The sequence below is a fragment of the Lithobates pipiens genome, unplaced genomic scaffold (genome assembly GCF_037356315.1).
Source record: "Lithobates pipiens isolate NorthernLeopardFrog02 unplaced genomic scaffold, aLitPip1_a1.2 Scaffold_19, whole genome shotgun sequence".
NCBI classification, from domain to species: domain Eukaryota; kingdom Metazoa; phylum Chordata; class Amphibia; order Anura; family Ranidae; genus Lithobates; species Lithobates pipiens.
In genome coordinates, this window is record NW_027507764.1 from 127,610,502 (window position 1) to 127,635,233 (window position 24,732).

Below are 24,732 nucleotides of genomic sequence, written 5' to 3' on the forward strand. Positions count from 1 at the left end.
GGCCAACTGACTTTGATTGACAGCAGTGGGAGCCAATTGCGCCACTGTTGTGTCTCAGCCAATCAGGAGGCCAAAGTCAGTTAGTCCAGGACAGCTGAATCTTTTGTGCACATCGCTGGATTGAGATGGGGCTCAAGTAAGTATTGGGGGGGTAAGGGGGGGGGGCTGTTACGCAGATATTTATCTTAATGTATAGAAAGCATTAAGATAAAAAAACATTCTGCCTTTACAACCACTTTAATGCACAGTCCTACAATATGTTGCCCACCAGGCCCTGTTGTGACAACTAGCTTCTCTAAAGACATTCTTCTTGCCAGTTTCCAATCTGCTTTGTTGACACCCTTCTGGGCACAATTGATAAGCGTTGAATGTACTAGTGTTTTTAAGTACAATTTAATTTATTAAAACTTTGTTTCATTGCAGTAAGTTGATGTGCTCTGAGTTCTCCTTTTGTTATTTCCTATCTGATTCACAAAGGTACAAAATCCCTTTTTCTTAGCATTTTCACCATTTTCACTGCTGCTGTTTATTGACTTTTTGGTGCAAAATCTATTAGCTACATTTAATACGATCTATATACTTCCTTAACTCATTCAGTTCTGTCTGAACGTTTTGCACTTTGGACATCTGTCAGGGCCAGATTAAGGTCCACTGATGCCTTAAGCACATTGTTGGGTTGTTGCTTAAAGTGATTCTAAACATGCAGTGTTTAATTACCATTATCCCTTCTCCCTTCCCTTCATGACCAGGCCATTATTTGCGATATGGCACTGCATTACTTTAACTGACAATTGCGCAGTCCTGCCATGTTTTACTCAAATAATTTATTAATTTAATAATAAAAATGTATGTCTTTTTTTCCCCACAAATAGAGATTTCTTTTGGTGGTATTTGATCACTTCTGCGTTTTTTTTTGCGCTATAAACAAAAAAAGACAGACAATTTAAAAATAAAAAACAATCATTTTTACTTTCTGCTATAAAACATACCCAATAAAAAAATGTAAAAATTGAATTTCTTCATAACTTTAGGCCAATATGTATTCTGCTACATGTTTTTGGTAAAAAAAATCCCATCAAGCGTATATTGATTGGTTTGTGCAAAAGTTATAGCGTCTACAAACGATGGGATATATTTTTGGAATTTTTATTTATTTTTTACTAGAAATGGGGGCGAACAGTGACTTATAGCTAGACTGCAATATTGACAAATCGGACACCTAACTGACACTTTTTGAGGACCAGTGACATTAATACAGTGATCAGAGCTAAAAAAAATGCACTGTTACTGTACTAATGACACTGGCTGGGAAGGGGTTAACATCAGGGGCGAGCAAAGGTTTAAATGTGTTTCTAGAGAGTGCTTTCTAACTGTGTGGGTGAGGTGCTTGTACTGTGGGAAAGTCAGAGATCCATGTTCCTGCTTAACAGAAACACAAGATCACAACCTTTCCTTGTCACGGAAAGGTGATTTGCCTTGTTTACATAGGCAGATCGGCATTCTGCCTGTGCCCTGAAAATACGGCGGGTCCGGGTGGGCATAGCATTCGCCGGACCCACTGATGGTTCCCGCTGTGTCCAGTCACAGCGTGAGTGAGTCGTAGGCAGCTCGCGTGTGCGCCCCAGACCCGAAAGAGCAGAATCACATATCTGTACATAATTCTGCACAGAGCGGCCTCCCTGCCACAGTAAAAGTGTGTGGGGTGGTTGGCATCAGGTTAATATAATAATGCACCTGATACCTTATTTAATCATTGTTGTTCAGCAGTCACATGATATTTCCCAGGTCTTACCCTTCCTCTGAGGGAGAATTTTTTAGTACTCTGCGGATGTATGCTCTATAGTGGCAGAAGATGTCTAGACTGTGAATCTGTGACAGCGCTAATTAATGCTGTGTCATATGACATAAAAAATGGCTTTCAGAATAGATAATCAAAATAAATAATTACTATCAACAAATGTTTTAAAGCTTATTACAAATCTATATTTTAAACCAAATGTAGTTTAAGTTGACTGGCAATAGCTTTCACTTTGTTCACACTGTAAAGCTATCTGGAGAAGATTTTGCCAATCAAAAGCTGTGTCACGCACATCCAGCCTATGTCTATGGTGTGTATGAGATGGGACTAACGGGGAGGTGAAGCCTCCATCAATAAATATCTTATATAACACCCCCATAATGTTTAGCAATATGAGGAAATGGAGGAGGAGGGAGGGAGGGGACTGTCATTTACCACTGTGTACACTCCCACATGTGTGACTCTATAGTCACGTAAGCTGCATAGATGAGAAAAAGGAGGAAATTAACATCTTAGAAGGGAACTAATACTGGAGCATGTTCAGTAGATGTGGCAACAGTTGGTCTATACAATCTCAGGCAGCAGCGGGGACACAGACAAAGAAGGAGATACAGTGAAAAGCGGGATCAAATGTTTTTTTGCAATCCACAGAAAAATAATAGTCTGGTGGCAAGTGGGTATGAACACGCTGTAAATGAGCATGTATTCACAGTTTATAATGATTTGGGTTTAATGAACTGCACTCCTGCGATCCCCAGAAAAAGTATAGTCAAAATAGATTTGGCAATACATCTCCTTTAAGGGGTGATTTGCTAAAGGCAAATAGACAGTTCATTTTGCAAGACTATTCACTTGCACTTGACATGAAACAGCACTTGAAATGAACAGCTTTTAAGGGGACTGAAACTGGAACATGCTTAGTAGATGTGGCAACAACTGGTCTATATAGTCTCAGGCTGCAGAAGGGACACAAACAAATAGGGAGGGACAGTGAACAGCAGGATCAAACTGGTGTTATGCCATCTACAGAAAATGAATGCTCTAGTGGCAAAAGTGAGCATGAACACAATGCAATATAGCATGTATTGAAAGTTTATAATGATTTGGGTTTAATGCCACTTTAATTGACAAGACAGTAAGGGGTTGGTTTACAAAAGGCAAATAGACTGTGCCACTTAGTGACCATGGTGAAGCTCCTTGCATGTTATTCGTTATTTTTTGCAAAGTGAAACTTCACCACATTCACCAAACTCTGGAGAAAATTTGATTGGAAAGTGCAACTTTCCTTGCAAAGTGAACAGCCTACTTGTGTTTAGTAAATTATCCTCAAAGACGCAATAAGTGCTGAAAGTGAAAAAAGTTTGAACATTTATAAACCTTCTTCAGTTTTCTTCCAGCCCAGATCCTCATAACTATATTAACCCTTTCATGACTAAGCCTATTTTTGGAATTTGGTGTTTACAAGTTAAAATCCATATTTTTTGCTAGAAAATTACTTGGAACCCCCAAACATTATATATATTTTTTTAGCAGAGACTCTAGAGAATAAAACGGAGATTGTTGCAATATTTTATGTCACACGGTATTTGCGCAGTGGTGTTTTAAACGCAACTTTTTGGGAAAAGGGACACTTTCATGAATAAAAAAAAAAAAAACAGTAAAATTAGCCCAATTTTTTTGCGTAATGTGAAAGATAATGTTATGCCGAGTAAATAGATACCAAACATGTCACACTTTATAATTGCGCGCACTTGTAGATTGACGACAAAGTACGGTACCTAAAAATCTCAATAGGCGACGCTTTAAATTTTTTTTACGGTTACCAGGTTAGCGTTACAGAGGAGGTCTAGTACTAGAATTATTGCTCTCGCTCTGACGATCGCGGCGATACCTCATATGTGTGATTTGAACACCGTTTACATACGCGGGCGCGACTTCCGTATGCGTTTTCTTTTCTTTGCGAGCTCACGGGGACGGCGGGCGCTTTACATTTTTTATTATATTTTTTTATTTATTTTATTTATTTAAAAATGACTAAATTGTTTTAAAAAAAATAAATAAAAAATTGATCACTTTTATTGCTGTCACAAGGAATGTAAACATCCCTTGTGACAGTAATGTATTCAATGTATTGAGATCGCAATGTATTCAATGTATTCAGATCGCCGAAAACGTTGATTCTGAATACCGGATATTTTTTTAAAACCGGCGCCATTGACAGCCGAGTAAACGGGAAGTGACGTCATGACGTCGCTTCCGTGTTTACGATGAGGAGACTGGAACGAAGCCGATTACGGCTTCGTTCCAGTTCCTCCGCAGCAGCCGGAGGAGTCGGATCAGGAATCGGTGCTCCCGATCGAGCGGGAGCACCGGTAACAGCGGCGAGAGGCGGCGGGAGGGGGGACGTCCCCTCCCGCTCCTCCGGCATAACAGCCGAGCGGCTTTTAGCCGCATTGGTTGTTATGGCTGGATAGCCAATCGCCTGCTGCAAAAAACGGTACCGGGATGATGCCTGCAGGTGCAGGCATCATCCCGGTATAACCCCCTGGAAGCCGAGTACGCATATCTGCGTACGCTCGGCGGGAAAGGGTTAAATGAAAGCTTGGACATGGACCAAAATTAAACAATTGACTAGGTCCTTTTATTTAGAAATGATGAGGGAAATCACTTCCTTGATAAATGATAACCTAAAATAATTACTTTTTTTCAAGTTTTTACTATTTGTTTTCACTCTGACTTAAAGTGGATGTAAACCCTCCCCTATACCCAGTGAAGTGAACAGCCTCAGCTGATACACAGAGATGAAACAAATCCTCCTACATACGTTTTACATGTATATCTGCTGTCTTCAGCTGTATATACTGTTTAGAACGTGCAGATTGTGTTTGAATTTTCACTTCCTCATTCTGCACTGTGAGAGAAGTTTTGGATTTCACTGAGAGGCAGCTGATTGAAGGAAAGACACACACCCCCCTCCAGATAGGCAGAGACTTTCAGAGCTGTCCTGTGAGTAAAGCAGCTCTCTGCTAATCTATTTATAGCACCCACTCTGGCACAAAATGTAGGCTGGTTTTATCATGTCGGAGAACCTGTCAGAAGTTATCATGCTGATAACAGAAGAACAGAGCTGGAGAAAGCCACGTTTACATCCACGTTAACAACTTTCACTTTGATGTTAAAACATTTTTTTAAATATTACCCAAAACCCCCTTATTCGAAAAATCGATTTTTGAACTTAAACCCTGTAAACAAATCATTTTCTTATACCTTAATATTATATTATATTATAATTATAATTATATATCATATTATACCTTAATATTAATTTAAACTTTAAAAGGTTTTATTCAATTTTTTTTCATGTCCTCAAAATTATTTGGCGAAACAGTCTCTTCTATACCTTGCAAATACAAGAATCAGGCCTGTCTTGCCCAATGGTTGTTCTGTTGGAATTTTTGATATACATGAGTTGAGAAAATAAATCTTCAGCTATGCAATTTTCGACAATTTTTCTATATCCACAATGCAATGTTTATGTTTGGAAACAGGCACTCAATTTGTCTTCTGAAATTATTAGTTTAGCACTACTAAATCTGGTCTTTATAGTTTCTTGGCAGTAAAGTTTTAGTACACATATAACTGTTGGAGCTTGGTAGAGAGATTTGGGTCCAAGCCCTTTGGGTATGCATCAATTAGCTTTTGAGAACTTTTCAATTTCAGCAGGTTAGGCAACATCATTTGGTACTTCTGTTAGGAAAGAAAATTCGGGAGATAGGCTAGCTTCATAGAAATCTATAGAGCTGCACTGCCAGCAGAGAGAGGATTTGTAGCATACAATGTAAATAAAAATGGAGGTTGCAGTATTAGGCTATCAGTATATATACAGCCATTAAGGTAAAGGTCAGATCGAAGAGCTCAGGGCCAAGTGGCAAAAAGGATAAGGGCAGTTTATTAGTTTATGTAAGTATACTTATCCTTTAAAGGCATGATAGCTAGGGGAAAAACACATCCTTATTTTACTTAATGACTAATCCAGCCTTGCCTTCTGTTCAGTTGAACATGTTGAAGTGGGCATCAGACAACCTTTTTTTTTTTGGATTCTTAGGAAAACATACAGAAAGAACTTTAAATTAAATAAACGTAACTGCTCTAAATACACTTCCAAAAAAAAATACCCTCTAATAAAAATTTGTAAAATACTTATGCCACGTACACACAGTCAGATTTTACGACAGAAAATGTTCGATGCGAGCTTTTTGTCGGAAATTCTGACCGTGTGTAGGCTCCATCAGACATTTTCCATCAGAATTTCCGACACAAAATTTGAGATCTGGATCTCAAATTTTCTGACAACAAAATCCGTTGTCAGAAATTCCGATCAAGTGTACACAATTCCGATGCACAAAGTTCTACGCATGCTCGGAATCAAGCAGAAGAGCCCTACTGGCTATTGAACTTCAATTTTCTCGGCTCGTCGTATGTCACCGTGTTCTTGACGTTCGGAATTTTCGACAACATTGTGTGGCCGTGTGTATGCAAGACAAGTTTGAGCCAACATCCGTGGGAAAAAATCCCATGGATTTGGTGTACGTGGAATTATTCAAGTAAAATCGAGTTTATTTAATTTTTTATTTTTTTTGTCTAAATTTCCCAGTTAGCAAAATTAGTAACTGAAAGGCAAAACCAAAATCACCTAAAGCATGTTGCTCATCCTTACACATAACAGAATTTTTATTGAGTAATCCCACAAACACTGCAAGCAGGTCAGTTCTAGCCACTCACTAACCGAAATGGAAGCCAACATACATTGTTGTCAGTTACAGAGAAAATGTTAATATTGGGTGACATGATCTCAAGCTCTGCTAAGACTGGGTACATTTTATACACATACAGTAAATTAGGATTAGTGGTTTTAATACCTTGTTTTTGTTTTATATCGAATAGCCTTTAAATATCTGTATATAGCTGCTTGTAGGTCTAGTTAAATGGAGAAGATGTTCAGAAAAACATAAATCCTTTACGAACAGATTAGTAGGTATGGATTCCCATAAACCAATTTTTTTTTATGTTTTCCTCCTCATGACAAATTTCCAAAAAATGCCTTTCCATTTTATTCTGTAACATGTCCCAGTATTTGCTAAAAGAAATAATAAAATAACTTGTACTAAAAACAGGACACTTAGCAAAATATTTTTTCCAATACCAAGCATGCTTCTGTAGAGATTCCAAATTTCCAAAATGTTTATCTTTAAACATTGTCCTTATTAAGTCATTTTAAGTGTACGTGAAACTGCACTAAATTCACCCAGTTCTGTGTTGATTCTAAATTTAGAGAACATGCTTTAGTGGACGTGTAATGAATTCCACTAAGGAAACATATCTACGTTCTTTGACAAGGTTATGGGTCACAGATTTGTTCTCTTATCTCCGCCTATGTGGTTAGCCCTGGGTCCTTTGTTAGATCTCTAAGTGTTTGTATTCTAAATCTTTCCAGTTTTTAATGCATCTAACTGTATCTCAGCATGATGTCATAAAATAAGCTGAAGAAATGATTATTTATATAATAATATAATACCATTGTGTGGTGCCATTTTACATGAAAGCTTAATTAGTATTTGGCCAAGATTTGCCAGGCCTAGTAAAAGGGGTGGCACTAAATGGCAGGAAATCATTAGGACCTGAATACAGAAGACTAAAAAAGAAAGACAGAATTTTAGGCAAAGATCTGTGTAATTTTAAGAAAATATTTTCAGTATGAAATACTGCATATGAAAAAATTAGTCTTCTCATTTCCAACCAGCTGCGGATGCTCTAGGCCATTTTTCCTGTTTACCTATTTTCTTTTATCTGATTTGCTAGAAAAAGTCTGTTGTTTATAGAGGGAAATAGCACAAGTTTAATTTTTACACAAGTGAATAAGTCAGAAAAATTACCAATCTCCCTCCCTACTTCTTCCCATCTGCCTGTAATACAGTTATGTACAAAGTTTGCTGTTTTCTGACTTAAAAAAAAAAAATCTCTGTAGATCCAGGTGTCACATGTGTAATATAAATATTGCAAATGTATAGTAAAAAAAAAAGTCTGTGTAGGTCCCTAAACAAATTGTACACAACTATAACTTCCCTTTAAAAAGGCTTAGCAATTTCTTTTGGATAGCAGTGGCTTCTTTTGCGATATCCCTTCATGAGCACTTTTATTGCTCAGCACATACAAAATCAAGTTTGGAAAATCTCTGAAGACCCTTTGCTGTTATGATATAAAGGACTCTCTTTCACCACTGACAGAATTGCACAACCACACTCTTGCCATGCACTTTTTCAAGATGTCTATTCCTAGAGAAAGTAGTGGTTGCACTGTGTTTCCTCTTTTCTTAGACATGTCCCTGTTGCCAGGGACAATGTGCTCTATCTACGTTGAAAATAGCACTTTCAGTGCACCAGCACTTTAAAAAAGACTTGCATCATGTATTATTTTAGTGGCCTATATATGTAAAAATATAGGTTATTTTAAAGGGTGAACATTCACTTTCTTGCAACTTTGAATGTTTTTTTTTTATTTCATGGCCAAATGGCACTATGTTTCCTACCTACAATCTGACATTTTAGAAGTTTGTAGCTGTAAAATGTATTATTCTGTGTGTGTCTCTTGAGGAAATAACATTTTTATTTGACATAAAGCTGACCCTTGTTACATAAAGGTACCATGGGTCCATGTCTCTATACCACTCAGATGTCTATAGCACAATGGAACAGTTAAGATTTTTAGATACTGAAAGGGAGGGGGTTAGCAAAAAGCATGGGAATGTGTACTGATAGGAAGAAATTAGTGCCAAAGAATGGTGGGCCATGGCTGGGACCTAAAAAGGGCCCTATATTATCCAGTTAGAACCTATGTACCAAAGTGACCAACTTTTAATAATGTGAATTGAGCGAGCAATTATTGTCGGAAATATAATTTTTGCAGCAAAAGTTAATGTAATTCTGCGTACACACGACCGGACTTTCCGGCAGACTAGGTCCGACTGTCTTCCCGACAGACTTTCGGCGGAGTTCCGATGGACTTTCCGAATGAACAGACTTGGCCACACATGAACTGACTAAGTCCGTTCGAAAGTCCATTCATTTTGAACGTGATGACGTAAGACGGGACTAAACAAGGAAGTTCAATAGCCAGTAGCCAATAGCTTCCCTTGCGTCGTATTTGGTTCGTTGGTCCAGCACACAGACAAGCGATTTTTCCCGATTTTAATCCATTGGAATTGAGTCCATCGGATAGATTTGAAACATGTTCTATTTCTAGGTCAGTCAGATTTTTTTTCTGAAAAATGATCAGACTAGCCCACACACGATCGGATTGTCCGACGGACTAATCCCTTAGGACCTAGTCTGCTGGAAAGTCCGGTCGTGTCTATGCAGCATAACCTGTCAGAACAAAAAGTCTCCATTGAGCTCTCCCTGCAAAAGAAAAAGTGTAAATACTTACCTCTCTCACTTTGCACTGCTGGAGCCCACTCCAACAATGTATCAAAGATCTTAAAAAGAGGAAGTGGCAGGATTACACCCCCAACTTAACCTGTAAACAACAATCAGCTTTAAATCATCTACAGAGGCGAAAATACATTATCATTAAACCTTCTGACAAGGGTGGTAACATCATAGTTATGTCACACCCCCAATATCAAAGCATGTGTTATGAGATACTACGCAATCATGCTTGGTATTTACCTATCCCACCCTCCTATCTAATGACATTTGTAAATGAATTCAACAAACTTTGTACTAAAGCCTATTGGCATGACTTAATTGATAGAGAGACCCTTGATTTTCTCATCCCTAAACATCCGCGTATTCCTACATTCTACGCGTTACCTAAAACACATAAGAGTCTAGACAAACCACCGGGCAGACCTATTGTGTCTGGCATGGGAGCACTAACAGACAATGTGAGTAAATTTGTAGATAGTTTTCTACTCCCGCATGTGTCTAGTTTACCTTCACACATTCGCGATACTTCTGATCTTTTGCGACATATTGAGGGAATCCTGGTTCCTCCTGACTCCCTTCTCATGGCCATCGATGTCGAAGCATTGTATTCGAGCATCCCCCACGAGAGGGGAGTCATGACAGCCAGGATGTTCCTCATGGAGCAGGAGCATACATCATGGCCATTGAACGCATTCATTCTTGATTTATTGAGTTTCATTCTTACACGTAATGTTTTTTTATTTGAAAATCAACATTATTTACAAATCCAGGGCATTGCCATGGGCACGTCCTGTGCACCATTCCATGCCAACCTTTATCTTGGCGCTTGGGGACGCTTTATTTTCTCCAGCGACCAATTTCAAACATTCCTTGAGTCCATCTTGTGCAGGTTTAGGTTCATTGACGACCTACTCCTTGTCTGGACTGGCTCTAGCTCCCAATTAAATCAATTTGTACATATGATTAACATCAATGATTGGAATTTACGATTTCCCATGTCAGCGCATGATAAACAAATTTCTTTTCTCGACTTACTGATCTATAAAAACTCTGATGGATCTTTGGGGACCAATTTAAACCAGAAGTCCACGGTGGGCAATACATTGTTACATGATTCTAGTGCGCATCCCCAGCCTCTCATACAAAGCATCCCATATGCACAGTATTTACGCTTGCATCGTAACTGTGCATGTGACGAAGATTTCTTCATTCAGGCAGTAGCCTTACGGGAACGCCTTCTTGCGAGGGGTTACTCTAAGACTAATTTACGTAAAGCCTTTAACAAGGCCTTTGCCCGGACCAGGACTTCTTTGCTGTATCCCTGCCCTAAAGTACCTGTAGCTGAGTCGGTCAAATTTATTACACAATTTTCAGCACATCATGACCAATTGAGACACGTATTGACCAAACACTGGCACTTATTGACAGACCATCACATTTTGACCAGATATGTACGCGACACCCCGGATCTGGTTTTTCGTAAAGCCAGATCTCTTAAAGATTGTTTGACTGCCAGTCATTATACTACCGATTCCAATCATTGTTCTGGACAAAGAGGAACTTTCCCCTGTGGGGATTGTCCCTTGTGCCCAAGGATGTATTCTGGGTCCACTGTTAAACTCCCAGGTGGAAAGTTATTTACACCTTGTTTTTTTGCTGACTGTAGTACCATAGGTGTTGTGTTTTTGATGCTCTGCACCTGTGGAGCTTTTTATGTTGGGAAGACTATACGGGAGACCATATATATTATTCTACCAACGGCAAGTTAACTTCGGTTGGGCGACACATCGGTTTACACCACAAATTTGACCCATTGGCAGTCAAGTTCGTGGTGTTGGATGTGGTACCTCGTGATGCCAGGGCTGGTAACCGAGATCATATCATCTTACAAAAAGAGGCACTCTGGATTGAGCAATTAAATGCTCTGGTGGCCCCTGGCCTCAAGGAAACCAACTCATTCAAATCTTTCTTATAAATATGCCAATACTGCCCTCTGGCCGTGCGCCCCCCCCTCTTTTCCTCCCCCTTCTTCCTCCCCCCCTCTTCCTTTTTTCTCCCCTTCTTTCCCTTCCCAAACTGAACATTACTGAATGTGGATTATCTATGTTGGGTTCAATTATCTCATTTCATTTAATGGTATCAATGTTCATGGACTGTCTTTGATTATATTGCCATCCAGTTTTGGCATTAACAATCTTGTTACTGTATATTGTTCAGGCATTGTTATTATGCATTACGATAAATAGTTGCTTTAGTTACTACTATATATTTGTATATGTTTTTGTATCCCAGCGCAATATTATTGTTAATTTTTTTTTTTTTTGCAGAGTCCTTTTGTCCACCCTTGCTGTTGGCCCTGTTTTAGCTCTTGCCTCCGCTGTCTCATATCCAGCGACTGGTGGGTCTCTTGGAAGTGGTGATGACGCCGCGCCTGTATTACGGCACGTGACCTCTCACCCCTTCTTGCACCTGCCCTGTCCATCACCATTTAAGTGAGTTGCCTTATGTGAACAATGCCTTAAGTCTTTTTGGCTTTTTTTTTAACTTTTGACGATCAATGGTATCCACGATATCCTTATTTATTATATTTATGCAGGTTGTCACATCGGCATCATTGATTACTTGACGGACCTTACCTATATGGTATATTTGTTTGGCGGTTGTGTCCGAGATCGCACCCTTGCAATTCGGGTGTTGTCTCGATTGTCTCCGGGTTCCAATTTGATTATTATTTAGAGCTAGAAAGGTTAATCCTCATATTCCTTTATGGTGATTATTTGGTTGCAGTCCTATTCAATCACTTACTTCATAATTTCCTTCTTCACATCCTATTCCACTCTCTTTAGGGGGTTTTAGTCAGTATGTCTTGACACTTTAATCAAGGCTTTTTATTCACTGTTCACTTCATTCATTGTTTTTTCATCACATTTTTCACCTAGGTGGTGGAGTCTACAACCTGATTTAATCTTATGTGCTATTTTTAACACTCTATAGAGTATATGTCCTATATTTTTTATTTAGATTCTGGCCTGTTTGTGGCTAGTGTACCGCCCCCAGTCGCCGGTTGAGACAATTGTGGTGCTTGAGCATTCTAACGGGTTACAGCTCGGTTGGTAAGACTCTTTTACGTTTCCATGTGATTCCCTTGTTTATCCTTCTCCCCTCTCATGATTCTTGTATATATGTACTTGCATTTATATTCAACCTTCATTATGTATTTTGTAGATGTTTGTATTTCCTGAGGAAGCTGGAGAAGCAAAACTAGTCAAAATACTTCACCGCTCCTACTAGCCATTGATTATGTATATGTGTTTTGTGTCTAAATTAATTTTCTAATAAATGTATAAAATATTTTTATATTGCTGTCTATCATATTTGTATTATTTTTTGTGCACCACAATAGCCTGCCTGCTCTTTTTGTCTTTGATGTGTCTCTGGCTGGGGACCAGAGTTATCACTATTTATTCCATATAATCTGGATGACAGTACACTATATTTATCCAGTTTAAATTACGTTTCTCTTATTAGAGGCCATTGCTACTACCCACTCCAATTAAGATAAACCTTCCTACTGAATGCTACTAATTTTCAATCCATCAAATTTTCTGTAGTCCGATTTTTCTCTATATTGGGCAAAACACCTTCTGGAAATGTGGCTAATTGTAATTATTGTTGTGCAAAAATATATTACATTATCTGAACACTCTCCATGTCTGCAGTTTATTCACAGCTATAAAAAATGGTGCTACTCACTCAGATAAGAAAATCTGTCCTTTGAACATTTTTTGGTGAACACTCTTAATCATATGGGGAATAACATAAGTATGTAGCAAAATAACTGGCATACCAAAACATGTTAGTATGCAGGGGAGATAGTGGATAGTCCTACTAGAATTGTGTTCACACAGTTCTCAATAGTAAGGGGATTTTAGCACAAAAGTGTGACATAGTTCACACCAAAATATAACTTTTATTGCCAGTTGCTGGGCTAAAGCAAGCTGGAGAAGGAAACATTGACTTTTATTCTTCTCTCCCTTTACTGAGATACTAATGTTATGGTGCACCATTCTCCTCTGGTCAGCAGGGGGAGAACTAAAGCCAAGCAAACCCATAGACTTCTATGCAGAGTACTGAGAATCCTGGGAGTTGTAGTTTGAAACAGCAATCTAAGGGGATGAATGGACTCCTTACAATACAAATCCCAACAGGAACTGTGCAGCAGGAGGAGTGGAGTGATGATTTTTATTGAACTGGCTGGGAAAGCTCTTCCTCTTGGCACCAAGGGAGTTTAAGAGAGAGCCCCTCTGTTTGGATATTTGTCAGCAGGAGACCATACCAGTGGAGATCCAAGCCTGAGAATGGGACCAGGACACCTGGGGGTAGTGCGGCACTGCCCACATCGCAGCACCTTCACCGCTACAGTAACAGACTGGAGTGTTCAATCATACTCTGCTTCCCACCGTTGATCACCAAAGGCATTTGGGGAGAGACCGAGGGGGCCCCCTTCCACAGCGAGAGGTCACTGCACCATCCCAGGGAGTGGTGAGAGGGCTATTCAACCATTGCTGATACTGCTAGCAGGGACTGAGCTACTGAGAGCAGGACACCAAGCATACCCAATCCATACTGTGCCCATACTGCACTCTATACTGCACTTATTCCAAACTTAGACTGGACCTATACGAACCCTATACCACATAATACTGAATCTTTACCACATCTGAACCACATCTACCTTGCACCTGTGCTGGAACTTTACCTTATCTATACTGCATGCAGGTTAACTTGGACTGTTGTTAAATGTAAAGATACTCTACCATCCTCCTTTCTTGGATAGTGCATAACTAGTTAGTCTTGAACTAGCATTGCCATCATAAATGCACTTTGGCAGTATAGTCACACCACTCAGTAGATTAAACTTTACTACTGCTCACAGCTGCACTTGAGGTGGCCTTGCCACTGTTTATACTGATCTGTCATCGTATGCCTAATCCTTACTGTTAATCACTTTGTATGCTAAATTATGCTATTAACATTGGTAATGTATTTTTTACTTACCTAGTTACCACCCATATTGGGTGACAATATATTAAGTTTACTTATACTACCTGGTTTGGTACCTGTTTACAGCACTACCATTGGGTACTAAGTACTGCTTTCAGTGATTTCCTGTGATACATATGTTTGTACACTCAAACTGGTGTGTCGGAGAGGCTGAGGTTTTTGAAAAGTTTGAGACAAAGAACAGAAGACCCTGCTTCTTAACAAGCAACTCTTTTCTTTCAGTGCTCAGAAGCTGCTCAGCTGTCGGTTAATTAACAGACATTAATTTTGCCACAGTAACTCACCTCGTTAAACTGCCTCTCAAAGTCCAGCCTACAACCAGCCACTTTTTGCCATTTAAGCAGCTTAGTTCATTTTCTCCTTGCCCTTGCAGAGTCTATGATCTCCAAGTGCATTCCTGTGTTGCTTCCTGTGTTCTTGTGTATGGCTTGGCCAGGCTGACTTTCCTTCTGGTTCCTGTTCCTCATTTTTGCTTCTAACTACACCGACTTCTGGTTTCCTGACCCTGGCTTGTCTGAATACAAACTCGGGCATCCAAAACCTGGCTTCTGTTTTTTAACTACATTCCTGAACTGTGTTATTTTTGCTATTTCATTAACCGCTTGCCGACCAGCCGCCATAGTTATACTGTGGCAGATTGGCTCAGCTGCACGAATCGGCGTAGCTGTACGCCGGTTCGTAAACAGCAATCTGTGGGCACCAGTGGGGGGAGCCAATCAGTGGGTCTGGCAGACTCGATGTCCGCAGCCGCCCGCAATCATTCACCGCAGTGACAGAATGGGGGCCTGCCATAGTAAACAAGGCAGATCTCCATTCTGAGAGGGGATCACAAAGAGATCCTGTCTTTTTTCTATGCAGGGAAAGAACACAGTTAACCCCTTGATGTTAAGCCCTTTCCTGGCAGTACCATTAGTACAATGTCAGTGCATATATTAAGCACTGAACACAAGTGTCAAAAATGTCAGTTATGTGTCCAATCTGTCTGCAGCAATGTTGCAGTCCCGCTAAAAATCGCTGATCACCACCATTACTAGTAAAAAAAAAAAAAAATGCCTTAAATCTATACCATAGTTTGTAGATGCTATAACTTTTGCGCAAACCAATCAATAAATGCTTTTGGGGATTTTTTTCACCACAAGTATGTAGCAGAATACAAATTGGCCTAAACTGATGATGACATTTTGATTTTTAAAAAATCTTTATTTGGTGTTTTTTAGAACAGAATATAAAGAATATTGTTTTTTTCAAAATAATTTGATCTTTTTTTGTTTATAGCGCAAAAAATAAAAAAAACAGAGGTGATCAAAAAGGACATTACATTTATTTGGGTACAGCATCACATGACTGTAAGGGTTAATCCTGTGTCTAGGGTGGTCCCTTCAACCTCTCAGACCTTAGATCCAATGTATTGTATAAATTCAGATATATCTGGAATCAATTCTCAAAGGACAAATAAAACCACACACACACCATGGCGTCCTTCGAGAACTAATTGTATTGAGTTATTACAAAGCAATTGATAAAGGATATTTCACGTCATACAGAATAAGACATGCGCAGTAGACATCAAGACGATTACAGCTGGTCAAGACAAAAACGCTATTGTTCTTTGTTCTAAGCTAGCTGAATTAATATAAGAAAAGATACATAATTCCTTCTGTAGCTAAAAGATGCTGAGAAACAGTGTGAAGGTTATAGATAAGTGTGTGAGAACACATGTGTTAGAAGAATCTCATGTTGAGACAGTTATCTGAGAAGTTAAAGGGGTGTTCAAACTGTACATATTGTGAAATGGAAGTTTGTGAATATTAAGATGGCTGACAGAAACAAGATGGATGCTTAACATAACCTTTCAACCCCCTCTTAAGTCATGGAATGACTTCTACAGATCCGCAGCCTCCTGAAATCTACGGTTCTTGCTACGTTTGTTATATTCTTTTATATAAAGCTGCAGATATTGTGTATATGCGTGAGAAGGTTGGTCTGGTGTAGTACACTTGCTAATACAAAGTAGAATAAACTTGAAAATCAAGTAGCCTATCAATCCTAACAATAGTACTATGATAATCATAATCACTATGTCCTTTAACCATGAAAACATTCCACCTAAACCCAAACTAGAAAAGGGGTTCCATCCATAATTACCTATGTCCCTTGCTTGTTTCATTAATTCATTTACCTGTGTTCGGTGTTGATTAATAACATCATAGTAGTCTGGGATTTCCAGGCTGGTATTGTGAAACCATGTACAACATTCATAATCTTGGGTCATTTCGCATAAACCTGTCAGAGCTGCACTCATGCTTTCAATAGCCAATTCGTGTAACTCTAGTTGTCTTCTAATTGCTTTGAGCTCGACATTGAGTAGTCCTATATCTTGGGAGTTTTTTTCCATAACATAATTTATTAAACTAGTGTAGTTATTTAATTTGTCCATCATGGTTATGCCCCATCCTGTCCAGAATAGAAACCATGTCCATGACTTATCTGAAGTAGAAAACATAGGTGGGGTTTCTCTCTTGTATTTATATGTTAACCTATGTACTGGACTTGAAGTAACTTGTATGTGATGTTCTTGATTCTGGCCTAGGGCTGACATGACTGGTACCAACTGTGCTAAATAACACCATCCTTTCACTCCTGCAGGGATCCATGGGTAACAAATTTTAGCACAGCTTACATATGTATTGTTTCCCAATGAAAAGCTTCTTAGAGAACTACGTTGGGGCTCAGTTCCAGCCTCAAATGCAGCACTAACAAGTTTACTCACAAGTATCCCAGAGGTTGTGTTCCTGTATGTAGTAAGTTCACTAATGGTGTTGTTAAGGGATTGATTTTTGTAACTACACATATGACCCATGATAATGTTACTGGTGTAGAAGGGAATACCCTTTGAAATGTTAAATACAGACTTGGAACACATACCTATTCCGTTGGATGTATTGCCTAACTGAACACACCACTCAGGTTCATGTGTCTTTCCTAAAGTGTAAAACCTAATACTCTGATTGCGGTACCCTTCCGAGACATTCTTAATAACTTGAGGTTCAGAGGGACAGCTAAAAGTGGGATTTTAGCAGTTTCTGGGTGCAACTTACTACAAATCCAGCATTTTTCATATCCTGACTTTCAAGCATAAGCATATTTAAATTTTAACAGTAACATTTTTTCCAGAAAAACTTGTTTCTTTGATCAATTCATTAGAGACATCTCTTTTACTGCGATTTCTGAGGTGAAAGTCAGTATGGTTGGTGTGTATTTCGCTTTTACCACATATGAGTTTCAAGGCACCTAAGTCTTCAGGATGAAAAATACAGTTAGTTATTATCCACACTGGGACAAAGATCAGAAGTAGAAACATCACCAGAAGGCAAAAGGCCTTCCCAGAAGTCTGTGGTGAAATGAGTGACATCACTGTCCTTTATGTCTGTGCTTGTCTTTTGAGGACTTAAAACACCTGCTTCACCTCTTTTCAGCCTTTCTTGAATTCCTGGGCTTAGATCAACCTTCTTTACTCTGCTGGCATGGATCCAAGTAGGACTTTCCTCTGTAAGGATGGCGGTCCTGGTGACGGCTACCACTTTGGTCACTGGTCCGAATGGAACCTCTTGCGGCTTTCGACCTTTCTGAAGCCTCTGGACCACAACTTGATCACCGACCTGGAACGGGTGGGTTGGTACCTGTGAAGAAGAAGGAGAGGTGCGAGCAACTCTTCTTTCGACAATATCAAGAGTTTCAATCAGTTTTTTTACATATTCCTCCTGTATTTGTTCCAAATCACCTTTCTCTACCATCAAGGGATGATTAGCCCACGGTGTGGGGAATGGCCTACCCATGAGTACCTCAAAGGGGGAATAACCCGTCACACTGTGAGGGGTCATTCTGGTTTCAGCTAATACAGCTGGGAGAATTTTTTTCCACTTGCCAAAATTCCCACCCGTAGCTTTCCTTATCCTGTCTTTAATTGTTCTATTCATTCTTTCTACAATTCCTGAACTCTGTGGATGGTAGGGGAGGTGAAATTTCCAGTCTATTTTTAGTACTTTTACAAGATCTTGGCATATTTTAGCTGTGAAAGCTGGGCCATTGTCTGAATTTATTTGCAATGGACACCCCCATCTAGGAATAATTTCCTGTGTGAGGATCTTCACTACAGTTTGTGCGTTTTCATTGTTGGTGACAAAAATTTCGGGCCAGCGTGACATTATGTCCACGATAACCAAAAGATATTATTGCTTCTTTCCTTCTTTGGGCATATGTGTAAAGTCTATCTGTAAATGGGTAAACGGTGTTGTTGGGTACTCAAGATGTTCATGCTTTGATTTCTTTGGGTTTGTTGGATTGTTCCTAATGCAAGTGACACATCTCCTTACAAAAGCTTTGACTAGATTAGGTAATCCTGCAATGAAAAAATCTGCATCTAGAAGTTCACATGTGGCATGCCATCCCTTGTGACCCAGTCCATGGTATTGTGCAATGAACAGGGGGGCGCTAGCAACAGGAATACACGGCTTCCCCTCTTTGCAGATTAATCCTGTTTTAGGATCCTTTTGTACCATCCCATCACAGTTCCATTGCGCAATATCATCAGGGGTGGCAAAAGCCTGTAGTTCCGTGAGCCAATGTGTCTCTTTCAGGGAACATGGCTGAGGTGTTAGCATGGGCATTTGAATGTTTGCCTTTTGTGTAGATGCAGCTTCTTTAGCTATTCTGTCAGCTAGTGCATTACCTTTGGCTATATCAGTCATTTGGCCTGTATGTGCCTTACAGTGCATGATAGCTAGTTTTGAAGGCAACTGAATTGCATCTAGTAATGCTGTGACTAGGTCAGAGTGTGAGATGCTCTTTCCATCTGCTGCCACATATCCTCTGCGAAGCCATATTACACCATGGTCCCAAACCACACCATGAGCATACCTGGAATCGGTGTAAATGTTTACCTCTATTCCTGCAAACAGCTGGCATGCACGGGTTAATGCTATCAATTCAGCAGCTTGTGCAGACTGATAGGGTATTGGATTGGCCTCGAGGACAGTATCCGGCAGTTGGACAACAGCATATCCTGCATGATAGACATTATCACTTGGTCTGCTGCAAGAGCCATCAACAAAAACTGTTTGTGCAGTAGGAATTGGTACTGAAAGCATATCTGCTCTAGGTGAAGTGTCCTGATGTATTGATTGTATACAGTCATGAGGTGGTGGTAAGTCATCCTGTTCTCCTTTAAGACCTAATAAGGCATTCAAAATTGGAGCTGGGCCAGAGTTTATGTTTGAACTTTTTATTTTCAGGTTTGGATTGGACAGGAGGATGACTTCATACCCACTCAAACTTTGTGCTGACATATGCTAAATATATAAAATTTTAAAAAATGTGGTAACGCTGTGTGAGATATATAAAGTAGTGTTATGGCCCAAGGTAAATGGTGCTGCCAACTCTGCAACCATAGAACAAGAAGCCAACGCTTCAAGCTTCAACGAGACAAGCAGGCATGCTTTGCACCTGTACTGGAACCACCTTTGAGAAAAAAACTACAGGGCGCAGTCTCCCACCATGTTCCTGGGCCAGTACTCCTGCCATGGTTCTACAATTTTCCCTAGCAAACAAGTGAAACATTTTGCTAAAATCAGGGAGACCGAGGCTCGGGCTGGTAACCATTGCACTTTTCAACATGGTAAAAGCATTTAACATTTCATCAGACCATTTTACAATGTCAGACATTTCAGAGAGGGTTGCTTGTCTCAATATATTGTCATAGAAAGAGCAGTCAGGTATCCATTGGCGGCAGTAACCAATCATTCCAAGAAAGGTTAGCAGGTCTTTCTTGGTAAGTGGGCGGGGCAGACCCACTATAGCAACAATTCTTTTGTGACTGACTTTCCTAACTCCCGGAGACAGCACAAACCCTAGGTACTCAACCTCCTGTTTACACCATTGTAATTTTTTCTTAGACACTTTGTGACCACACGTATGTAACCATTTCAATAAGGATAGGCTATCAGCTCGGCAGTCCTCCTCTGAAGAACTACAAATCAAAAGATCATCAACATATTGCAACAGTACAGAACCATGAGGGGCAGTCCAAGGCCTGAGGGTGGCTTGGAGTACTATAGAATAGACCACAGGTGAGTCTATATATCCCTGGGGCATTCTACACCAGGTAAACTGGCGATTGTGTTGGTCAATCGACACAGTAAAAGCAAAGAGTGGCCTTGTCTCCTTGTCTACAAGGACAGAGAAAAAAGCATTCTTTAAATCAATCACAGTAAAACATTTGGCTGTTGCTGGAATGGAGGACAGTAGAGATGGAACATCAGGTACAATGGGTGCTATTGGGACTATGAGGTCATTTATGGCCCTCAAGTCCTGTACAAATCCGAAGGAGCCATCCGGCTTCTTTACAGGGTTAACAGGTGTGTTGTATGGAGAAATAATTTCCTCCAGGATTCCATCCTGCAGAAACTTTTTCACCATTGGCACTATGCCATCCATCTTTTCTTTAGAGAGTGGATACTGTTTGTGATAGATAGGAAATGCACCTTCTTTGAGAGTGGCCTTGTATGGTGTGCATGAAACAAGTCCTACATCCAGATCTGATGTAGACCAGACCTGGGGGTCTATATCCTCAAAATCTTCTTCACTATTTTGTTGTGACAGCATCAATGAACCTGGTTTGCATGCTACTATAGTGATTTTATCTGAGGAAATGTCTAGACCTCCTTCTGAGTTGGTTCTAATTGTGATTCCTAGTGGCCCAAACAAGTCTCTTCCCAACAAATTTACAGGACACCTTGGTATTATCCTGAAAGAATGTGTGCATATGGTGTACCCTTCATCATCTTCTATTGGTAGGGGTGGAGTCCTATATGTTTTTGTCAGTATCCCATTAATTCCCAAAGAGGGTTCCGCTGGTTCCCATTTGCCTCTGAAATGATCTTCACAAATAGTACTCCTAGTGGCCCCGCTATCAACGAGATAGGGGAGGAGTCTCCCATTTATTGAAATAGCAACCATTGGACTGTCAGTGAAATCATCTGAGACAAAAGGAAAAGCTGGGACACTACCCCCCGGGCCCCATCATTGTTGTTGATTTCCCCATTTGATTGGAAATGTTGGACCTTGTTGGATGGATGCCTGTGGTTGTTGTGTCTGGTTAGGGACAGAGCTGGAATCGGGAGTCTGAGAAGGGGTGGGGTGAGGGCACTGACTCACCCAGTGATCCTCAGCACCGCAATTGAAACATCCATTGTTTCTAGAGCGACTCATCCCTCTTCCATTTCTGCCTCTAAATCTGCCTCTAAAATTTCCTCTGCCTCTAAAGTTCCCCTTCGTATTCCCTTGTAAATGTTGTGTGGAGACATCTTTCTGTGAAAGAGCTTTGCCAAAGTCAGTTCTAGAAAGTGTTGACCATTCAGTAATCATTTGTTTGACTGGGACCACTAAATGGGGTTTGAGATTACTCAGGAAAGTCTGGATCAATAATGGATCCAAAGTTGACAGAATACCCAAACTGGCTTTCTGTCCATCCTGCCATATGAACCACCTAAGGGTTAACTAGGTATCGCTCTGTACATTTAGTGTTCCTATGAAAACAAAACAATTTACTTGCTTGACTGCCACCTAGCGGTGCAGACAATCAGACAACGGTGTGAATCAGACAATTAGACAATACCTCAACTTAGATTCCTTTACCAAAAAGAAATCAGTACTGTCCGTGATACTTTTTTGTACTAATACAGCTACAATCACTTCAAGACTGTAACAGAATAAATTTGGAACAAGTTCAAGAGTATTTCAGATACAATAAACGCACAATCTTGCTCATGGAGCTGCTGTTTTGTTTCAGACAAATTTAAACCACAGATGAATTTCACTTTGCAATGTACATGAATCTGTTTACCTTTCCCAAAATAGCTTTACCCAAATTGTAACTTTTTAACCTCCAGGAATACTACTCACCAAGTATGCCTTTTGGTCCTGGAAACAAAATAGCAGTCCACATATACACACTCAGCGCAATTCATTCAGCGTGATACATTTAAAGCAAAGCAGTTATACAATCATACACAAAGTTTACACAATACATTGATCATCAGTCACCAGTTCTGTCCCGAACAGAACGAAAACTCTAGAGTACTCTGTAAATTTTTCTAGGTCCCCAAAACCTATTCTTCTAAGATCGCCAAGATCTTTTCTTTTAAGGTCACCAAAACCTTTACAAGTGTCCCCAAAACACTATATGACCTCCAAGGTCATGACCGGTCAACTTATGTATACTTATGAGAGGTTCTATAACTCAACAGCAATCTCTGTGGGATGGAAGCCAAGCCACACACCTGACACCTGGACTTCGGCAAGTCAATTTCACTCAATAAGAATAGAATTCACTTACCGAGCCGTTAAAAGTAGCAGCTTTCCACGTCCATTAAGGGTAAATAAACATCCATCCCGGGACGAGCTCCCAGTTCTGTAAGGGTTAATCCTGTGTCTAGGGTGGTCCCTTCAACCTCTCAGACCTTAGATCCAATGTATTGTATAAATTCAGATATATCTGGAATCAATTCTCAAAGGACAAATAAAACCACACACACACCATGGCGTCCTTCGAGAACTAATTGTATTGAGTTATTACAAAGCAATTGATAAAGGATATTTCACGTCATACAGAATAAGACATGCGCAGTAGACATCAAGACGATTACAGCTGGTCAAGACAAAAACGCTATTGTTCTTTGTTCTAAGCTAGCTGAATTAATATAAGAAAAGATACATAATTCCTTCTGTAGCTAAAAGATGCTGAGAAACAGTGTGAAGGTTATAGATAAGTGTGTGAGAACACATGTGTTAGAAGAATCTCATGTTGAGACAGTTATCTGAGAAGTTAAAGGGGTGTTCAAACTGTACATATTGTGAAATGGAAGTTTGTGAATATTAAGATGGCTGACAGAAACAAGATGGATGCTTAACATAACCTTTCAATGACCTCACAATTGTCAGCTAAAGTAACGCAGTGCCATATTGCAAAAAAGGGCTAAAGTGGTAAAGGTGTGATTTTTAACTGTACTTTCTGTCTCCATCTGGTTTATGGTTCCTGACACTTTCTGCTTCTTGCTGTACAAATAATAAAGATAAGTGGCCTGTTTACAGTGTCTGTGAATATAGGGGAGTATTCCATTATAGAAATAGTCTAACATTTCCATACATTGTACCAGGTTTGCGGCCCCCAGGGGCAGTACGGAGATCACGTGTGCAGAGTATAGAGTGGCAGGAGGAGGAAGAGGAACCAGGAAACAAGCCAAGGTCAGGGCAGGTGGCAGACAAGCACAAATGGAAGATAAACCTGGGTTGGTACATGGGAAGTCAGACACAGAATACACGATATGGCAATTAAACAGGAGCTCAGAGAACCGTGACGTTGCTCAGACAAGGAGCTCTGCACTGAGCATGTGTATATATAGGGAAGCAAACTTGAAGGCGAACCAGCAAGTTATAGAAGGGAAAAGGATATAAATCCACAGTAGAGCAGGTGATGCTCATAGGTGAACAGAGAAGCCATCAGCATATGTGAATGGAATAAGAAGTGTGCAAGCAATTAATTTGCCTCACACACCAATGGGAGCGTGATAGTTAAAAAATATATTTTAAAGCCGATAGCAACAAGCAGTTTTGAAATTGTTGCAATATAATTGGTTCATGGCTACAACTGCCAGGGCACAAGCTATTAGTAGTCATTTAAATTTAAAATAATCTGCGCAACAGTTTCATTCGGCGCTCAGCAGGAGAAGAAGCTTGGAGAAGAGACTTCCTGGCCACTTACTATGAAAACTTTACTGCGTCAGCTTCTTGAAAGGGCTGGATCAGCTGATGGGGATGAATGGATGCGTCGCTGCCTGGCTATGGATCCTCCACATACTGACATCCCACAAGCTTCATCATCACTGGCTTCCTCAGCTTCCTCAGCACTTTCAGTGCCTTCACAGTTGGCTACACATCTCTGTGCCCCAAGGCAGTGGCGGCTGGTGATAAAAAATGTTGGGGGGGCGCAAACCCCTCCAGGTCCCTACCTACCCATCCTCTGCTGTCATGGCTCCTAATACCCGAACACATACACAGAGCGCACAGTACATACAGAGCACACAATGCATACAGAGGACACACAGTACATACACAACAGATACAATACACACAGTACATACACAACACATACAATACACACGGTATATTCACAGAACACACACTGCATACACAGAACACACAGTACATACAGAACATACAATACACACACAGTACATACAATACATACACAGAACACACACAGGACGCACAGTACACACAATACATACACAGAACACACAGTACATACACAGTACATACAATACATACGAT

The 24,732-nt window shown here is 40.0% G+C and overlaps 1 protein-coding gene across 1 annotated transcript; it reads right to left on the reverse strand.

The window, feature by feature from the left end:
* Nucleotides 1-15,853: 15,853 nt before the first annotated feature.
* LOC143996279 (uncharacterized) lies at nucleotides 15,854-22,985 on the reverse strand. Its single transcript, XM_077491250.1, has 2 exons — nucleotides 22,739-22,985; nucleotides 15,854-18,026 (listed from the first exon to the last, which is right to left on the reverse strand). Exon 2 carries the CDS (start codon nucleotides 17,267-17,269, stop codon nucleotides 16,229-16,231), a length of 1,041 nt encoding a protein of 346 aa, XP_077347376.1. The 5' UTR covers nucleotides 17,270-18,026; nucleotides 22,739-22,985; the 3' UTR covers nucleotides 15,854-16,228.
* Between the last annotated feature and the right edge of the window lie 1,747 nt (nucleotides 22,986-24,732).

Coding starts and splice junctions, on each gene's coding strand:
- LOC143996279 (XM_077491250.1), bottom strand. CDS start 17,269: ATGTGTTCCAAGTCTGTATTTAACATTTCAAAGGGTATTCCCTTCTAC.